This window comes from Coenobita brevimanus, chromosome 73, assembly GCF_032717465.1.
Source record: "Coenobita brevimanus isolate Jiangsu-jjx chromosome 73, ASM3271746v2, whole genome shotgun sequence".
Classification (NCBI taxonomy): domain Eukaryota; kingdom Metazoa; phylum Arthropoda; class Malacostraca; order Decapoda; family Coenobitidae; genus Coenobita; species Coenobita brevimanus.
Genome location: NC_137026.1, coordinates 30,086,298 through 30,104,166, shown reverse-complemented (window position 1 = coordinate 30,104,166; position 17,869 = coordinate 30,086,298). Strand labels below are relative to the sequence as shown.

At 40.0% G+C, this 17,869-nt stretch overlaps 1 protein-coding gene across 6 annotated transcripts in view; it reads right to left on the bottom strand.

The window, feature by feature from the left end:
• Nucleotides 1-17,869, bottom strand: part of LOC145407549 (uncharacterized) — a 305,436-nt gene that overhangs the window by 23,094 nt on the left and 264,473 nt on the right. For 5 of the 6 annotated variants that reach the window (XM_080278476.1, XM_080278475.1, XM_080278473.1 and 2 more), the window contains one exon: nucleotides 12,752-13,106. In XM_080278476.1, coding sequence (XP_080134602.1) covers nucleotides 12,756-13,106 — 351 coding nt within the window. In that variant the 3' untranslated portion in view covers nucleotides 12,752-12,755. The remainder of the gene's footprint in view (nucleotides 1-12,751; nucleotides 13,107-17,869) is intronic. The other variant, XM_080278472.1, reaches the window with a different exon arrangement.

The following is a 17,869-nucleotide window of genomic DNA, read 5'->3' as shown; positions in this document are numbered from 1 at the left end:
TCTCTCTCTCTATCTGCCAAGCCCTTCTCCCTGCGACCTGCCTCTTGTATGGCTTGTCTCCTTCTGAGCTCTCTTTCCTAAATTCTGGTGTAGCAGGGGTGTGTCACATGTGTTCCTTGTAAGTGGAAAGTTCTAGCAGCCTGTGTGTGAGTATGTGTATGTGTGTGTATGGTCACTAAGCGCTTTGTTCACCGGTGGACTGCTGACAACTAACTGCATCATCTCCTTACTGACCACTGTCGTCAGCTTTCCTCAGTGTAATTTGCAAGCTCATTTCCTTTTCCCAGGCTTGCATAGGGCTGTCTATCTATCTATTTATCTATCTATCTATTATGATTTGTAACTACAATACATTGCTCGGTCACGCGAAAATGGCGTACCATTGACAGTTAATAGTCCTAACATATTAATACATAGTATATACACATTATAATGAACTTATAAGCTAATTAAGTGAAATACATAATATTGTAAAAGTAACATAATTGTATGAATATTGTATACATATAATATTCATAGTAAATAGTGATTATTTAGTAATATTACGTTTTAAACAAGTTGTATACATATTTGAATAAATGCATTAAAGTAAATTATTTAACTGTAATACAGTATGTACTTGGGTTTTTGTAGTGAAATGCATAACTGTGTTGGCCTTATAACTGTAGTTACATTTTGTTAATGCAACTGTTAAATAAGTGTCTTGCCCTTATAATTGTAGTTAAAGTTACATAAAAGTTACATCTTGTTAATGCAACTGTTAATTGGCAAAGTGTAACATAATGCAATCATTTGTCGTTACATAATTGTTACATATCGTTTGTAGTTACATAATTGTAGTTAAAGTTACATAAAAGTTACATCTTGTTAATGCAACTGTTACATAATTGGCAAAGTGTAACATAATGCAATCGTTTGTCGTTACATAATTGTTACATATCGTTTGTAGTTACATAATTGTAGTTAGAGTTACATAAAAGTTACATCTTGTTAATGTAACTGTTACATAAATGGTACATATTGTTTGTAGTTACATAATTGTAATAAGTGTAACATAACGCAATCGTTTGTCGTTACATAATTATAATATGGAGTTACATAATTGTTACATATCATTTGTAGTTACATAATTGTAGCAAGTGTAACATAATGCAATCGTTTGTCGTTACATAATTATAATATGGAGTTACATAATTGTTATAATTGCAGTCCTAACATATGCTGTGGTCGATGATAGTGATGATGTGTCATGCCACTTGCTTGTGGAGACAACAATTTGCTTTTTTTTGTTTGTAGTTTATGTGGTATTTTGGCATATGTAGTAACACTTACACTTATTTTCATTTGTTTGTTATGTGATCTTACTCTATTTCTCTCTTTTTTCTTTCTTACTTTTTCTTTCTTTTTCTTTTTCTTTTTCTTTTTTCTTTTTTTTTTTTTGTATGTATTGATTTTCCATAGTTTGTTTTTCTTCGCTTGTGTACGCTTTTTCTATGTTGTTCATGGTTGCATAATTACTGGCTAATTTCCTTGGGATACTTTTTTTAAAGTTTAGTTTATATTGCACAGATATTATTGAAAATGATATTATATAGTCCCATATTTTGTTATTTTATATAAAAAATATATATACATATATACAGTATTAACTATATACACTGACTTGTTGTTCACTTGTACCTATCGTGGGTAATATGTGTGTAAGCACTGTGTGGAAATCATTGTCTTCACGATTGTGTTGAAGATGTTCACTCTTGCTAACGGCATTTGTGTTGGCCATTTTTTTTTTTTTTTCTGGTTTTCCTTGTAACTTAATTTATCTGTTTCCACTAGGTAGCTTTAATTAATAAATGTTAAATATAGTTCTTTTAATTGCTCACTGAGTAACTGTGATGGTATATTTTCTTTATCACTTTGTAGATATAATAATGTATAGCTGTATGTATGAAACACGTATTTTATGTAGGTATAAATGGTAACACTCGTTGGTAGTAAATAAATGTTATAATAAATGAATGAATATATACAGTGCAGAATATTTATTATTGATGATTATTTAGTGTTTGAGTTATGCAGATGACTGAAGTAAGTATGTGTATTTAAGCTGTAACTATACAACATGTTTTATATGTTTGTGCAGAAGCTTATTGTCTATCACTGTGTATTGTATAAATGAAGTAACTATGTAACTCACTAATTTTTACCATGGTGGGAATGGTGTGACTGGTGGTGCAGGTGGTGTGTTGACTGACGTGGCGTCTGTTCAGCAAGCACGCATGATGACGTCGACTTCCCACACTGGTAGCTGTGGTGAGTGAATGAGTAGCGATGAGTAACTTGAGTGAAGATGAGTGATGAGTCGTGTCTCACTCTTCGTTTGTTTGTTCCGTTTTTCTATGTCGATGTTTTCTCGGTCCTTTTCTCTAGTGATTTACTCGTTGTGGGATGAAGACTGCCGCTACTTGTAGGTGCGTGTAGAAGATTATACAGACGACGTAGAGTTGTTAATTGTAGTTGATTGTAGATGGTTGTAGTTTGCTAATTCGTCGTAGAAATTGCAAGATCGTATCAATATTTTGTTAAACTACTTGCAAGGCGTCGTGTGATCTCTTCACCTCTGCATCAGCATGATGATCGGGGAGACGGAGGGGGCTGGTTGGAGAGAATTGTCAGGAGCTGGTTGTGTTGTTGGTTGTGAGAGTTTTTTTTTTTTTTTTTTCAATCTTGATATTTTGTAGGAATTCACTGTTGATTCGTAGACGAGGTTCGTTCTTTTCGCTGCTACCAAATGTCATAAAAGACTTTGTATTTCCTTTGTGGTTGAGTTATATATATATATATATTAGACTTGTGGACGAGCGGTCATGTAGTCATGTAGTGACAGGAGAGGTAAAGAATAGTATGGGACTATTTTTATTTGTCTTGGAAATATTAACAAGTCTCTCACACAGAGCGGAGTATAGAGTCCAGTCCCGCTAGCTATCTCTCTGTCTTTCTCTCTATCTGCCAAGCCCTTCTCCCTGCGACCTGCCTCTTGTATGGCTTGTCTCCTTCTGAGCTCTCTTTCCTAAATTCTGGTGTAGCAGGGGTGTGTCACGTGTGTTCCTTGTGAGTGGAAAGTTCTAGCAGCCTGTGTGTGAGTATGTGTGTATGTGTGTGTATGGTCACTAGGCGCTTTGTTCACCGGTGGACTGCTGACAACTAACTGCATCATCTCCTTACTGACCACTGTCATCAGCTTTCCTCAGTGTAATTTGCAAGCTCATTTCCTTTTCCCAGGCTCGCATAGGGCTGTCTATCTATCTATTTATCTATCTATCTATTATGATTTGTAACTACAATACAGCTGGTTCCTTGAAAGCAGTGATAAGAAACAGGGAAGTGAGCATGGAAGTGAAAAAGTTACTACACGACAGTATTGTGATACCAACTCTAACGTATGGAAGTGAAGCTTGGACGTTGTTGGAAGGACACAAGTCAAGAGTGAGAGCAGTGGAAATGAGTTATTTAGAGGAGCCTGTGGAGTCACATGGAGAGACAGGCTGACAAATGTGGATTTAAAGGAGCATTGTGGTGTGGATGTGGATGCGATGGGAAGCATTAGGAGGAACACACTGAGGTGGTTTGGCCATGTGGAGAGGATGGAGGGTGAGAGGCTGATGAGGAGGGTGTATGTGAGTGAGGTGGAGGGGGGGAGAGAGAGGGGGAGGCTGAGGATGAGTGGAAGGATGGAGTGGAGAGGTACATGAGGGAGGAGGGTGTGAGCTGGGAGTGGGGCAGTGGAATGGTGGGGGACAGGGCGACGTGGATGCAATTTGTTTGTGGCCACCCCGTAAGGGATTGAGCATCTGGCAATAGATAGATAGATAGAAATGAGACAAGATTGTTTTGTCCCCATTCACTGTCTTGATTCATGGACATGGCTGTACTGAGTTAAGAGTTAGAGATATTAGACTTTGTAAATAGGTGTCTGAGTGTGAATGAACTATGAAGTGTTGAGTCATCTGCATATGAATGGATGGGATTGTGGGTGACAGATAAGAGATCATTAATATGACCCAGGGGCAGGGTTGGTGCCAGAACTGATCCCTGTGGCACGCTTGCATTAATGGAGTGGAAATTGGAATATACATCATCTGCTTTTACTTTTATTTTTCTGTCACTGAGATATGAGGAAAACAAAGGAACAAAAGACATGAGTCCATAGCAAGGGAGTTTGGACAGCAGGGAACGGTGCCATACTCTGTCGAAAGCTTCAGAAATATCAAGGGCTACTGCATGAGTTTCTCCATGTAGGTCGATTGACTGATGGATGGTATGAGTCAGTAAACTGAGTATGTCAATGGTAGATCTTTTGTGGTGAAAACCATATTGTCAATCACTAATTAAGTTGTTGGATTCAAGATGTTTAACTATGTGCTTATTAATTAAAATTTCAATTACTTTACCAAAAGAAGATGTGACAGCTATTGGTCTGTTATCAGAGGGGTCAGAGGAACTTCCTTTCTTTGGAATTGGGTGGATATTGGCTTCTTTCCATGAATCAGGAAATGAAGATGTGCGTATGCATAGTCTGAATAATTTAGCCAGAACAGAGGCAAGTTCTGGGGAACACTTTTTCAAAACAATTGGATGAATTCCATCTGGGCCTGGAGCTTTTTTGGTGAGTAAATTGTCTAGGATGGATTTTACATATCTTGTCTGTATTTTAAGTGGAACAATTTTGGGAGAGTCAAGTTCTAGTACTGGGACATTTTGGCTGACTTCCTCTATGGTAGAATTTCTGGCAAAGATATCTGCTTTCCCATGCAGGTCATTTGTAATGTTGCCATCTGAAGATTTTAGTGGGGGAATGGATGATGACTTGTTAAAGTTATTATTGAAAAAAACTGTAAGCAGACCTGAATATTCTATTGTCGTTAGGGTTGTTAAGTAGTTTTGATTCTTGATTTTCAAGACAGTTTGATTTAGTGAGATTTATTACAGCTTTCGCATGGTTTCAAGCCCCCTCTGGCGGTAGGGGGGTTTCAAGAATACTCCCCCAGTATCCCTGCTTGTCGTACGAGACGACTAAAAGGGTTGGTGGTGGGTTAGTGCCCCACCCCGTAAAAAGAACTAAAAAAGCGAATAAAGGGGCTTGGACCAGGACAGATCATACGTTGACAACTAAGGAACGGACAAAGGACATTCTGAGGGTAGGAACATGGAATGTGACAGGAGTGAATGATGAAGTGAAAGAGAGAGAGATTGTTCAGGTGCTTCAGGATGCAAGAGTGGATATATGTGGATTGACTGAAACTAAATGGAAAGGTGAAAGGGTGAGAGAATGGGAATATGGGTTAGGTATATGTGCGGGAGTTAATGAGAATGAGAGGGCAAGACAGGGAGTATGTCTGATGATAAGCAAGAAGTGGAAGGAGAATATAAGAGAGTATGGAACAGTGGGTGCAATGATTGTATGGGTGAGGATGAAAGTAGGTATCCAAGCATGGGCGATTGTGTGTGTGTATGCTTCGACAGAGGACCGAACGGCAAGAGTGAAAGATGAGTTTTGGGCGAGAGTAGAAGCATGTATGGACAAATCTGACAGGAGTGAGACAGTGCTTTTGATTGGAGACATAAATGGCAAAGTTGGGAATGTACGAGTGGATGGAGTGGTTGGTCAGTGGGGTGTGCCAGCTGACGTAGATGAGAATGGTAGTGCTTTGGTGGACATCTGTGCTGGTACGGGGTTGGCAATAGCCAACACCTACTTTTGACATAAGATGATCCACCGGTATACATGGAGAGTAATGAGGAGGATGGATGGTGAACTTGTTGAATGAAAGGCAATGATAGACTACGTGTGTGTGGATGAGCAAATGAGAAGACAAGTGTTGGATGCAAGAGTGTGGAGAGGGTGGGGGAATGGAGTCTCGAGGAGACGAAGGGGAAGACAGGAGGAAACAGCTCATATGAGAAGAGTGGAGAATTTGCAAGATAGTGAGAAACTGGCAGAGTACAAGAGCATAGTGGAAGAAAGATTGGGAAGGTACGAGCTAGAGCAGATGGAAGGGATGGAAGACGTACGTAAGACACTCACGGAAGAGATAGGCGCAGCGTGTGAGGTAGTTTGTGGAGTGAGGTGGAGATGCAAGGGTGCGCAAGGGACAGCATGGTGGAATGATGAGGTGAAACGAGCTGTGGAACAAAAGAAGAAGGCATATAGTGAATGGTTAGCGAGTAGAGGTAGGGGAGAAGATGAGAGAGAGAAGAGAGAGGTATATGTGAGTAGGAGAAGGGAGGTGAAGAGACTGGTGAAGGAGAGTAAGAAGAAAGTGGATGAAGAGTTTGGGAGGAATCTGAGTGTGAAATGGAGGGAGAGTAAGAAATTGTTTTGGAAGGAGGTAAAGAAAGTAAGGCAGTGTGAAAGGAGAAATAGTAGGGGAGTGAAAGATAGGAATAATAGATTGTTGGTGGAGAAGAGAGAGAAATTGAAGAGATGGAAGGAGCACTTTAAGGATTCATTGAATGTAGAGAGTGACAGCAGTGTAAGTATAAGTGGTTGGGGAATGGCTGGGAGAAGAAGAGATGAGAGGAGGGAGGAAGAGATCAGTAGGGCGGAAGTAGTGGAAGCGATGAAGAAGATTAAGTTGGGAAAGGCCCAAGGAATTGATGGAGTGTGTGGTGAAATGCTTAGGTATGGGGGTGAGATTGTTGTGGAGTGGATATGGAAGTTGTGTAGATTGGCTTGGGAAGAGGGAAAGGTTCCAGAGGACTGGAAATCAGGTATAATTGTTCCTCTGTACAAATGAAAAGGGGAGATAGAAGTATGTGGTAAGCATAGGGGTATTTGCCTTCTTAGTGTGACTGGTAAAATATATGGTAGAATACTCACTGATAGGGTTAGGCATATGACAGAGGAGATAGTTGGAGAAGAACAAGGGGGATATAGGAAGGGAAAAGGGTGTGTAGATCAGATATTTGTTCTAAGATGTTTAGTGGAGAAATATCTAGAGAAAAGAAAGTGCATGCTGCCTTCATGGACTTGGAGAAAGCTTATGACAGAATAGATAGGCAAGGTATGTGGAAGGTATTAAGAATATATGGAGTGGAGGGGAAATTGTCGTGTGCTGTGAAGAGTATGTATGGGGGAGCTAAGGCTACGGTGCGAGCGGATGGTGAGCTGAGTGAGTTCTTTTATCTCAATGTGGGACTGAAACAGGGTTGTCTGATGTCTCCATGGCTGTTTAATATATACATGGATGGGGTTGTAAAGGTGCAAGGTAGGGCAGTGGATGTGGGGGTGGCTCTAATGAATGAGGGTGAGATTTGGAAGCTTCCGGTGTTGGTGTTTGCTGATGATACAGTATTGTTGAGTGAAGATGAATGGGAGTTGCAAGGTTTGGTGAATGAATTTGGGACAGTGTGTAGGAGGAGGAAGCTGAAAGTTAATGTAAACTAAAGTTATGGTGTTTGAGAGGAATGAAGTTACAGAATGTACAGTGAGGTTGGATGGTGAGGATATGGAGAGTGTGAGTGTATTCAAGTACTTGGGTAGTGTGATGAGTAAGGATGGAACATTGGGGGATGAAGTGCATGAAAGTGTACAGCAGGGAAGGAAGGTTGTTGGTTTACTGAAAGCAGTGATGAGAAATAAGGAGGTGAGTATGGAAGTTAAGAAGTCACTGCATGATAGTATTGTGATCCCTACCCTGATGTATGGAAGCGAGGCGTGGACCTTGCAAGAGGGGACCAAGTCAAGAGTGAGAGCAGTGGAAATGAGTTACTTTAGAGGAGCATGTGGAGTAACATGGAGGAACAGGTTGACGAATGAAGAAGTGAAGGAACGTTGTGGGGTGGATGTGGATGTGGTTGAGAAGATTAGGAGAAATACACTGAGGTGGTTTGGACATGTGGAGAGAATGGAGAATGAAAGACTGACTAAGAGGGTGTATGTAGGTAAGGTGGAGGGAGGGAGAGGGAGGGGTAGACCAAGGATGAGGTGGAAGGATGGAGTTGAGAGGTATATGAGGGATGAGGGAGTGAGCTGGGGGGAGGGTAGTCAAATGGTGGGTGACAGAGCAACTTGGAGGCGTTTTGTCTTCGGCTACCCTTTGCGGGATTAGGGCGTCGGGCTATAGATAGATAGATAGATTCAGATATTTTTTATTTTAAGTAAAAGTTATATGCTAATGACTTTTGGGCTGCTGCTCTGGCACAGTTGCTATGAAACCAATTTGGAGAGTTCGATCTTTTAGTGAACTGTTGACTTGGGATGAATAAATCCATACAAGCTAGTATCAAGTCGCAAATGTGGGACTGGGTAGAATTGGCATCAATACAGAAGAAGAAAGACTGCCACGGAATGTAAGCAAGATAATTTCTAAATCCATCCCAGTTTGCCCTCTCGAAGTGCCATCAGGTCACCCTGACAGATTCAGAACGGGAAGGTTCGGGGGGGCTGACTAATGAGGCCTACCACACACATGACGTTAATCACAAAGAGGTACTATGGAAAGAATGCAGAGATGTAGTAATGTCTTCTTCTGCCAATAGCATATGGGAAACAGGACACAAAGGGATGAAAATCTAGGCCAGGTTAAGGTAAAAGGACTAGCCAGTACAGTAACCCCTGCATTTGCCTGGGTTCCATATGGGTTAAACACCATTTGAGCAGATAGATAAACCCTACTGATAACTGATAAGCAGAGTGAAAAATTTGGTATGTGCGGGAAAATTCCAGAAATCAGCCCCCAAACAAGAGCTGCCAGAAGCATTCAAAATTCCCATGCAGTATATTCTTATGTCAACAAGGCAATCGATGAGTACAACTGTTGACTTTTCCAAGCCCACTTTTATATGTTCATTATATATTTCTCATGCAACTGTTCTTATAGCATGTTAACCCGCCGACTTCCCCTGACGTATATATACGTCCACACGTTTTGTCACTGTGACTCCCGTTGACGTGTATCAAAGCGCAGGAATTGCAAGGTCCCTAATTTGCACAATTTTCAAATTTCGCACGTGATTTTTGGTACGTATACAGGGGACACCTTCCTCTACAAGATGCCAAACAGGGTCAATGCCTTATCCCGCATGACCTCCCCTTTCCCCCAGCACGCCATTGTCTCAGCAATTCACCTGTTACCAGTGACCTGGCCAGTAAATACATGTCGTGCCACGGTACGAAATTCAAGGCCAGAGTGATTCCCCAATCGATGCCAATGTGGAGGACAAAGTTTACATAGCATTAAAGGAAGAAACAGTCAGAAATGATGATCAGGCATGTTGCTAAAAAAGGTGAGGTATGTTCATGTGTTTGGTGAGTGAAACAATGCTTATATTGCCTATGTTACTGTGAAAACCAATATACTCTCGTACTACATAAAAATCCGTACCAAATAAATAAATAAATACCATTTATGAGTGGTGTGGAATAGTTACCCTCCCATAGAACTCGTTTTCTTTGGAGCCACCCTGATGGAAAGCCCAGTAAGGTAAGGGTTACTGCTACCTGTATAGAGTATTTTAAATCTCAGGTGAGTGATTTCTCTATGAATTTTTGATGTTTCTCACCAAAAGCGGAGGTTTGAGCCAAAAAATTTTTTTCCCAAAATTGGTTGGGATGGGGGGGGTCAGTGGTGCAAAATCGGTCAGGATGGGGCGGGTTAATATGATTCTAATGACTGAAAAAGCATTTCCTTTATACACATAATTCCACCATAGGCCTGTCTCATCAGCACTGGCACTCAAAATATTTTTAATTATCAAAAATTAGAGTGACAAGCATAGATGGAAATGAGTACAGCTAAAAGCAGGCACCTAGCTACATATGGAACAGAGGAGACACGCTGGTGTTGCCTGTGTACATATTTACTTAAACATTTTCTTATTTTCCACAGAAGGAGCTACAGGCACCATCACTTAGTTACCACTCTGTACTTTTTTTTTCTTTTGTCCAGTGATGTTCCAAGAGGTTGTGTGTTTACAACAATACACTGAATGTTAGATATAATGGGAGGAGGAGGTAAAAAAAAAAAAAAAAAAAAAAAAAAAAAAAAATCAAGAGGGCATAAAGGGGGAGTTTGGGAAAAATTTTGGATTTCACCAAACTGATTAGCCATATAACAAGGGTTTCAATGGTACCATATGTGTGCTTTGATATGAAGAGTAAAATTCAAAGATACATTAGTTGTGCAAATGGAGGGGTTACTGTACCTATAAAGTCAATTTGCCAGCTCCCTTCAATTAGCCACTTGTGAATTTGTTGGAGGGACACCAGTCAAGAGTGAGAGCAGTGGAAATGAGTTATTTGTGAGAAGCATGTGAAGTCACATGGAGAGACAGACTGACACATGAGGAAGTGAAAGAGCATTGTGGTGTGGATGTGGATGCGATGGGAAGTGTTAGGAGACTCACACTGAGGTGGTCTGGCCATGTGGAGAGGATGGAGAGTGACAGACTGATGAGGAGAGTGTATGTGAGTGAGATGGAGAGGGGGAGAGCGAGGGAGAGGCCAAGGATGAGATGGAGGGATGGAATGGAGTGGTATATGAGAGGGGATGTGTGAGCTGGGAGCAGTGAAATGGCGGGAGACAGGGCGACATGGAGGTGATTTGTTTGTAGTTACCCCTTATGGGATTAAGGCATCTGGCAATAGGTAGAGAGTTTTAGGCAACGAGGAAGTTGAAAAAACACACTGATATCTGTAATTTTCAGGGAATTAGCATTAACTGGGTTTAAAATACAGCAGATACATATTGTGCAGAAATGACTGACATTATATCAGACACATGCAGAACAATGTTGTTTTGAACTGTCTGTAAAGAAGGGAAACGGTATGCAATATCTCAAAAGTGAAAAGATGGACAGTGTACGGTATCATAGTGGAAGTATAACACTGCTTACAATGTACTTAATATAACATCAAGGCTCTTTTCACATAATATTTTCCTATTTTAAAATGCAATTTTTCACTCTCATCTTATACGTCAGGACCAACTGCCTAGCCCCGGGATCCTACGCTTCTCATGGGGCAACGTAGGATTGGATGATCGATAGATTAAATGCGATTTGTCTTAATACTAAAATAATAATCGGTCAATATTTTTAACTTCCCAGCGGGGCTCCTGCTAACTGCCAATGGTTGTGAGGCATTTGGCTCCTAAGGTTTCAGATTCACGAGCCAAATAAATTTTTAGTAGCCAAACTGACTACGAGGTGAAATATTTTACGAGCAATAAACATATTCACTACACATTGTGATGAATAGAATCATATAATGAGGTTTTAAACATTCACAGTGGCGACAAGGAAAGACTAAACAATCGATCACAACGTGATTTTTTGTTCATTTAAGTGACATTTACTTATTTTCTTGTTTACTGGGTTTTGAAGTGGATGTATTTTCTCCTCACCAAAAGGCGACTTGCATGTAAAATTTGTTTGCCAAATGGAAAAAATACTCGAATTTGCGAGCTGTGGCTCGCCAAACAAGAGCCCTGCCCTGAAACCCAAAATTCAAGTGGTCAATTTACAGTACCACTTGTATGGAAAAAGCTCTATTTTTTTTTTTTTTTTTTTTGAGCACTTCAGCAACACACAGTCAGTCTTCAGTTATACTTTAAGATGTATGCAGGCACAATCCTATTTATGTGAAACACCTTCAACCCTTTTGCTGCCACAGATGCAACTGAGTATTTATTCCACACTGAAACCATTCTAATCAGCTGAGGAGTCTTCCAACAGCCCAAAAGTTAATGGAGATAGAATTTATAGATCCCTTTGACCTCTGGAGTTACCCTCAGCTAAGAATCATGTGGCAGTTGGAGTAATTTAATTTAATGTTTTAATAGAAGATGCAAGGGTTAAGTGACACATGCTTCTACATCATGATTGAGGGATTAAAAGCACCACAAAAAAAAAAAAAAAAAAAAAAAAAAAAAACTAAGTACAACATTCATTTCTGCCTTCATAAACAAATTTATTACGTACATGAAGCAACTTAAGTGAAGGAACAGTGTTTATTCATCAGCCCATCAATAATAAAAACAACTTTAACTAAAGATTAACAGTAAAACAAAGACTTAGGGTACAGTCAGTCCTCCATATCTGCAAGTTTAATCTCTGATTAATAAACCATCTCAAAGTACAACTTTACTCTCTCCACTTTGAGCATGCTAACTGTACTTTAACTGCTACCAGATAATTTATTCTGATTAGCAGAACACCCTATTGCTGGTTTGTTTTCATCTGGGGGAACTTGGCCATGCCCACAAGTCGAATATCAGACAGATAGATTGTGTGATGGACAGACTGTGTAAAATTTGACAAGCCTTAGTTATGACATATGAACGAGTTTCCCTGGTTACTAGTCATATTTATCCTCCAATCTGACTACATTTGGCCATCAACCAAGCAGAAAAGGAATTACAGATCTCCAAATGCACCATAGTTGTCAACACTCAAATCCCATTCCTGCAGTTTGAAAAATGTATCCAAAGATGAACAAAATTGGCTGGAGGTAGCAAGAACAAAACAATAATATTAGTCATCAAACTGAAGGGATAAAACACGAAGATTCTAAAGTCTGACAATGCTTTGAAGCAATGTAAAGTTTTTTAAAGCAATCATTTGGTTAAAGTACAACTATACAAGCCATTCAAGAGGCATCAATTGTGTGTAGATTTTTGCCAATTGCAGGCAGGTTCATAAGACATCCCTTGCAAATATGGAGGGCCGGCTATACCAAGAACCATAAACTCACCTGATCAGTTTTCTTTAAGTGACTGGCCACAAACAAGGTCAATGAGTTTTCCACTTACTGAATCAAACTGGGATGGATATGTCTTTTGTTGAGATGGCCAGGGCATTAACATCCATGGAATTTCTGGACGCATATTCTGAAGATTGTGGTCGAGGCGCCTCTTCAGTGCTGAAGGATATTTATGGGGTGGGTGTGAGCAATAACAGTGATCCTGCTTTATCGGGTCTTTCAGGTCTTGTGGATAAGGTCGGGTTTCTTCTCCATCAGAATCCCACTCTTCTTCCAACAATTCCTCACTCTGTTTCTCATCATCCAAGGGCGATGAGGACAGTTTCAATTCCAGGGGCTTGTTATCCTGTTCCAAATACAGTTAGTTCTCGATTAAAGCTCTTTCACCTAAAAGCTGTTTCATTTTTAAGCTGCCGAGGAATCAATACCCACTCTTCACTTTAAATTGCTTACAGTTCATGATAAAATGGCTTTGGATTTTTTTTTTTTTTCTTCTTTTTCTATAACTCCTCAGTCATGCATTGAGAACATGTCTCATTAAAAGCTGTTTCACTGACAGCAGTTTCGCCAATACATTTCCTTCTTTTAATGGTTTTTAATCCTTGTCATGAAAATCTGCACGTTTCATTAAAAGTTGTTTCACTCAAAGTTGCTTTCACCAACAGAAACCATTAAAAGCTGTTTAGCTCAAAGGAGTGTTCCATCAATATACACTCTTTTTTTTGTGTGTGTGCCTTTTACCTCTCAGTTGTGAATCAAAAGCATGCTTCATTAAATGCAATCTCACTCCAATTACCATTTCACCAATACTCATCTTAAACACTAAATGAGGACTAGCTGTTCTGTACTCTTTACATGGGAAATCTGGTAGATTTTATGACGTTTAAACCAATTATTTGTTGACTCAGAGGGTGTAGTGTCTTAAATGCCATATACCCCATGCAGGGTCTAATACCACGTTGGAGAGGGATACCTTCATGTGGCGGCACTGATATAACTGCGTGGCTCCATCACCCGGTTACACAAATGTTCCTCAGTTCCCTCTCTACTGCCCAAAAGAAGGATGGACAGCCTGCAGTACATGGGGTTCACATTTCAGATGAACCTGGTGCTACTACTACTACTACTACTATAACTACTACAACTACAGCTACTACTACTATACTGTAATTACTACTACTACTAAGCCTAATATAAACTTCTTGTGCAAAAACTCACTTGGCAGAGTATAACAGCTTCAATAAAAATTCATGGGTTAATGTTTCTACTCACTGTCACCTGTCAGGAGAGTGTTAGGAGTGCAGTATGGTCCTATGCTGCTGCTATACTGCACTATTTATCAAGCAATCTCCTACACCCATGTAAAAGGGATGCAAAGAAGTTAAGGAAGTGTGAAGGTGGGATGAAGAAAACGAATGTCAGTAAGATGGCACTGCATCATCTGAGCCAGCAAGCATTAGGCTTTACAACACACCAGTGTACTAGCCTCTCTGGGTGTAATGCCTTAAAAGCTCCCATCACCTGCTGGAGGAGGTTAGTGCAGCACGCACGCACACACACACACACACACACACACACACACACACACACACACACACACACACACACACACACACACACACACAAAAGACCCCCCCTCCCCCTACCCCACCTTTAAGGTGTAGAAAATTATATGAGGAGGGTGGTAAAACTTGACATGGAGACTAAATGGAAACATTTAAGTGAGAATGAGGAACTTTTACAAATGGGAACCAATGGCTAGTGAATCAAACTTTAAGAAGTGTTATCTTAAAGAGGAAATTCTTAAGGGGAAGGCAGAACCTGCAAATTTATTCCGCAATGCTAAAAAAACTCGGGTGAATCCAAATTACAAACACTAACAAATTACAAAGGAAATTTAGTTACCCTTATGGTAAACCTGGAATGGAAAGTAGGATCATTATTCAGGGAATGAAGAACCCGAAGTTTCAAACAAGAGAAACTTGAGATTCAAGTCGAAAAATAACTTTTACAGAAGGTACTAGGCGAATTCTGTGGACCCACCTAGATTAAGGCTTCTTGGGATATAGGATAAGAGGTAAGCTGAAATAGCCATGTCTCTGACTTAATGAACCTTAGGAGCAGAAGCAAAGTCTGTTAGCTCTATATTGATGAACAGAACAACCTGTAAATCTGCATCAAAAACAAGATTTCACACCTACTTGGAAGATCCAAAGAGGACTGAAAATACCTGGGTTTGTCTGAGACATAACACTCAACAGTACTGTATCTGAATTGAAAACAGAATGGTGACTAGAAATAACTAAGAGAGCTGGGAACTTCCAAATCATTAAGTGAAAAAACTCTGAATCATTTTTTGCTGAAGAACATGAAGGGAGAGAAAATGAATATCAAGGTCAAGTCTGGGGACACCACAGAAAAAGATTTATGTCTGATGACTGCATTCATCCTAGCTACCCAAACTCCCCAGGTCAGGATTACAAGAAATAGGATTTTGTGCAGGATCCACTGAAAAATGAGGAGGGTAATCAAACTTAGTTTCCTAAAAAGAGTGAATGGAAGATGAAGGTTACCTGATGGGGATGAGGGGATCTAAAAAGCAACACTGTCCACTGAGGGACAGATATATTAAAGTTTACTAATGTGTTCTTTAAGGCAGAATAAAGGGGAAAAACAGGCCAAAGTTGGGGTTGCAGATAAAGATTAGTTCTGCTAGATAATCCTGTAACAGCCTGGTAAAGAACTTTTGTTAAAGCTCATACTGATTAATGTGTAGGCTGTGTCAAAGGGAAAATATTCTGTGCCCCTGGTGCACAAAGATTTTTTTTTTTCCTCTCTCAAACTGATTTTTTGGTCACAGTAACTCATAATGAATGTGAACAAGTATGTGTGATGCAATTTCTTGGGACACAAACTAGCAAAGCCTGGAAGTAAGCCTTAACACAAGGATGTCTGTTAGCTGAACAGAATGCACAAGGCATGTGAGTCATCACTGAGAAGGAATGTTTCCTTGTTGCTTTTCCTCTCAATTCTGGAGTCTTCCATATATTAGAACCAAAACAGGAAAAATAACTTTGTCCACTTTCCAAGCACTGCAACCATCAAGGATGGTGCTATGAAGCAAAGATGAAGACAAAAGAAGACAGGCATGAAATATTTTTGTACCATCAGACATAGCATGAAGAAGAGTAATCTTTTCTGAGTGATGTATCATTCAGTGATCCATGTAGAGTCCGGCAGACACTCATTACTGCAACTTTGAATCTACAGGTCTGTGGATGACAGGAATGCCCAGAAGGAAAATTAAGGCTTAGGAACTATGGAGCAAACCCGTATAAACAGAAAGTTATGGTTAATGATGCAACAACACTTACTTGCCTTCATTAACAACAGCAACAACCCCTCTCCAGGGGGGTGTTTATCCTTGCAGGGCAACTTTCTCCAATTCTGAATTTATCCTAAATACAAGAGAACTGATCTGGAGTATATGACCATGCTGTGAGAGGAATGTTCTCACTACTGAAGGCTTGCCTGCGATTATATGAATATTTTAGTGGATCTTTAGGAATCTCCATTGGTGTTAGTGTCCCTCTAGAAACTGAATACTGCCTTCCTTAACCTATGGGTTAATATTAGAGGAGAAGGACCCATGGGAACTTAAGTTTCCAAAGGGGTTTGACCAAAAAAGGTTATTTTCTGTAAGGGTCAGGCACTTGAGACACAGGTGGAGTTGTAAGAATGAGGCCAATCCATTCAGGGTTCCTGCTAGTACCTTCCATTGGTGATAAGAGCATACTTTTGCTCAGATCAAATGATGGGGGAGTTTTAAGCACCTTATTATGAAGGGCTTTATTGTTTCAACTAGCCAGTGCTCCACAACCCTGTGAAAACATAGGCATATGAAGCATTTATGAGAAATTAATGGACTTGTAATTCTTCAAAGGAAAGGCAGATGTTCCCTGGGATGGAAGTCCTTGGAATTAATAGGGAGTTAAAAAAAAAAAAAAAAAAAGGAGAGTTCCAAATGCTGTCTCTATGGAGGAAAAATGATCACAAAGGATACCACCCATAAAACAATAAACAGGCTAAAAGAGGGAACTTACTGAGGAACCATAAGGTTACTGGATATGCAGGGCACCATGTAGCATAAAGACAACTACAGAGAACAGATCAAACAGAACTAAACAATTGAATAAAACATTCCAAAGGGTTGTCACCAACAAGGCCCTCAAAAAATACTGAACAATAAAAACAGGTGAGTATTCCCAAATGTGGGTAACTCGACCGCTATGCCAAACACTGTCTCTGCCACACTCTGCAGCTTTAGCACCCTCATACATACTCTTCATGGGATTCAGAAACTTCCCATTTACTCCACATATTCCTAATACTTTCCACAATCCTTGTCTATGCACCCTGTAATATGCTTTCTCCAAATCCATGAAGGCCACATACAACTCCTTTCCCTTCTCTAGAAAAGTTTCCACTATAGGCCTAAGAATGAATATCTGATCTACACAACCTCTTCCCTTCCTAAAACCTTCCTGTTCTTCTCCAACTAATTCCTCTCTTATTTCCCCAATTCTGTCAATAAGTATCCTACCATATACTTTTCCTATGATTAAAACACACTTCATTTTCCCCTTTTCCTTTATACGAGGAATAATTATGCCGGACTTCCAATCCTCTGGGACTTTACCTTCCTCCCAGACCAATCTGCACATCTTCCACATCCAATTTACTACTATCTCTCCCCCATGCTTTGGTATTTCACCACACACTCCATCAATTTCTGGGTCTTCCCCCATTTTGAAATTTTTCACTGCTTCCACTACTTCCGTCCTACTGATTTCTTCCTCTCTTCTCACATCCCTCCTTCTCCCAGCCATTCCCCAGCCACTTACACTCACATTGCTTTCATTCTCTATGTTCAACAATTCCTTAGTGTTCTATCCATCTGCTCACATTTTCTCCCTTCTCCACTAGTAATCTACCATTTTTGTCTTTCACTCCCTGACTAACTTCTTTATCACCCTGTCTAACTCTCTTTACCTCTTTCCAGAACATTTTCTTACATTCCCTCCACTTTACACTCAAATTCCTTCCAAA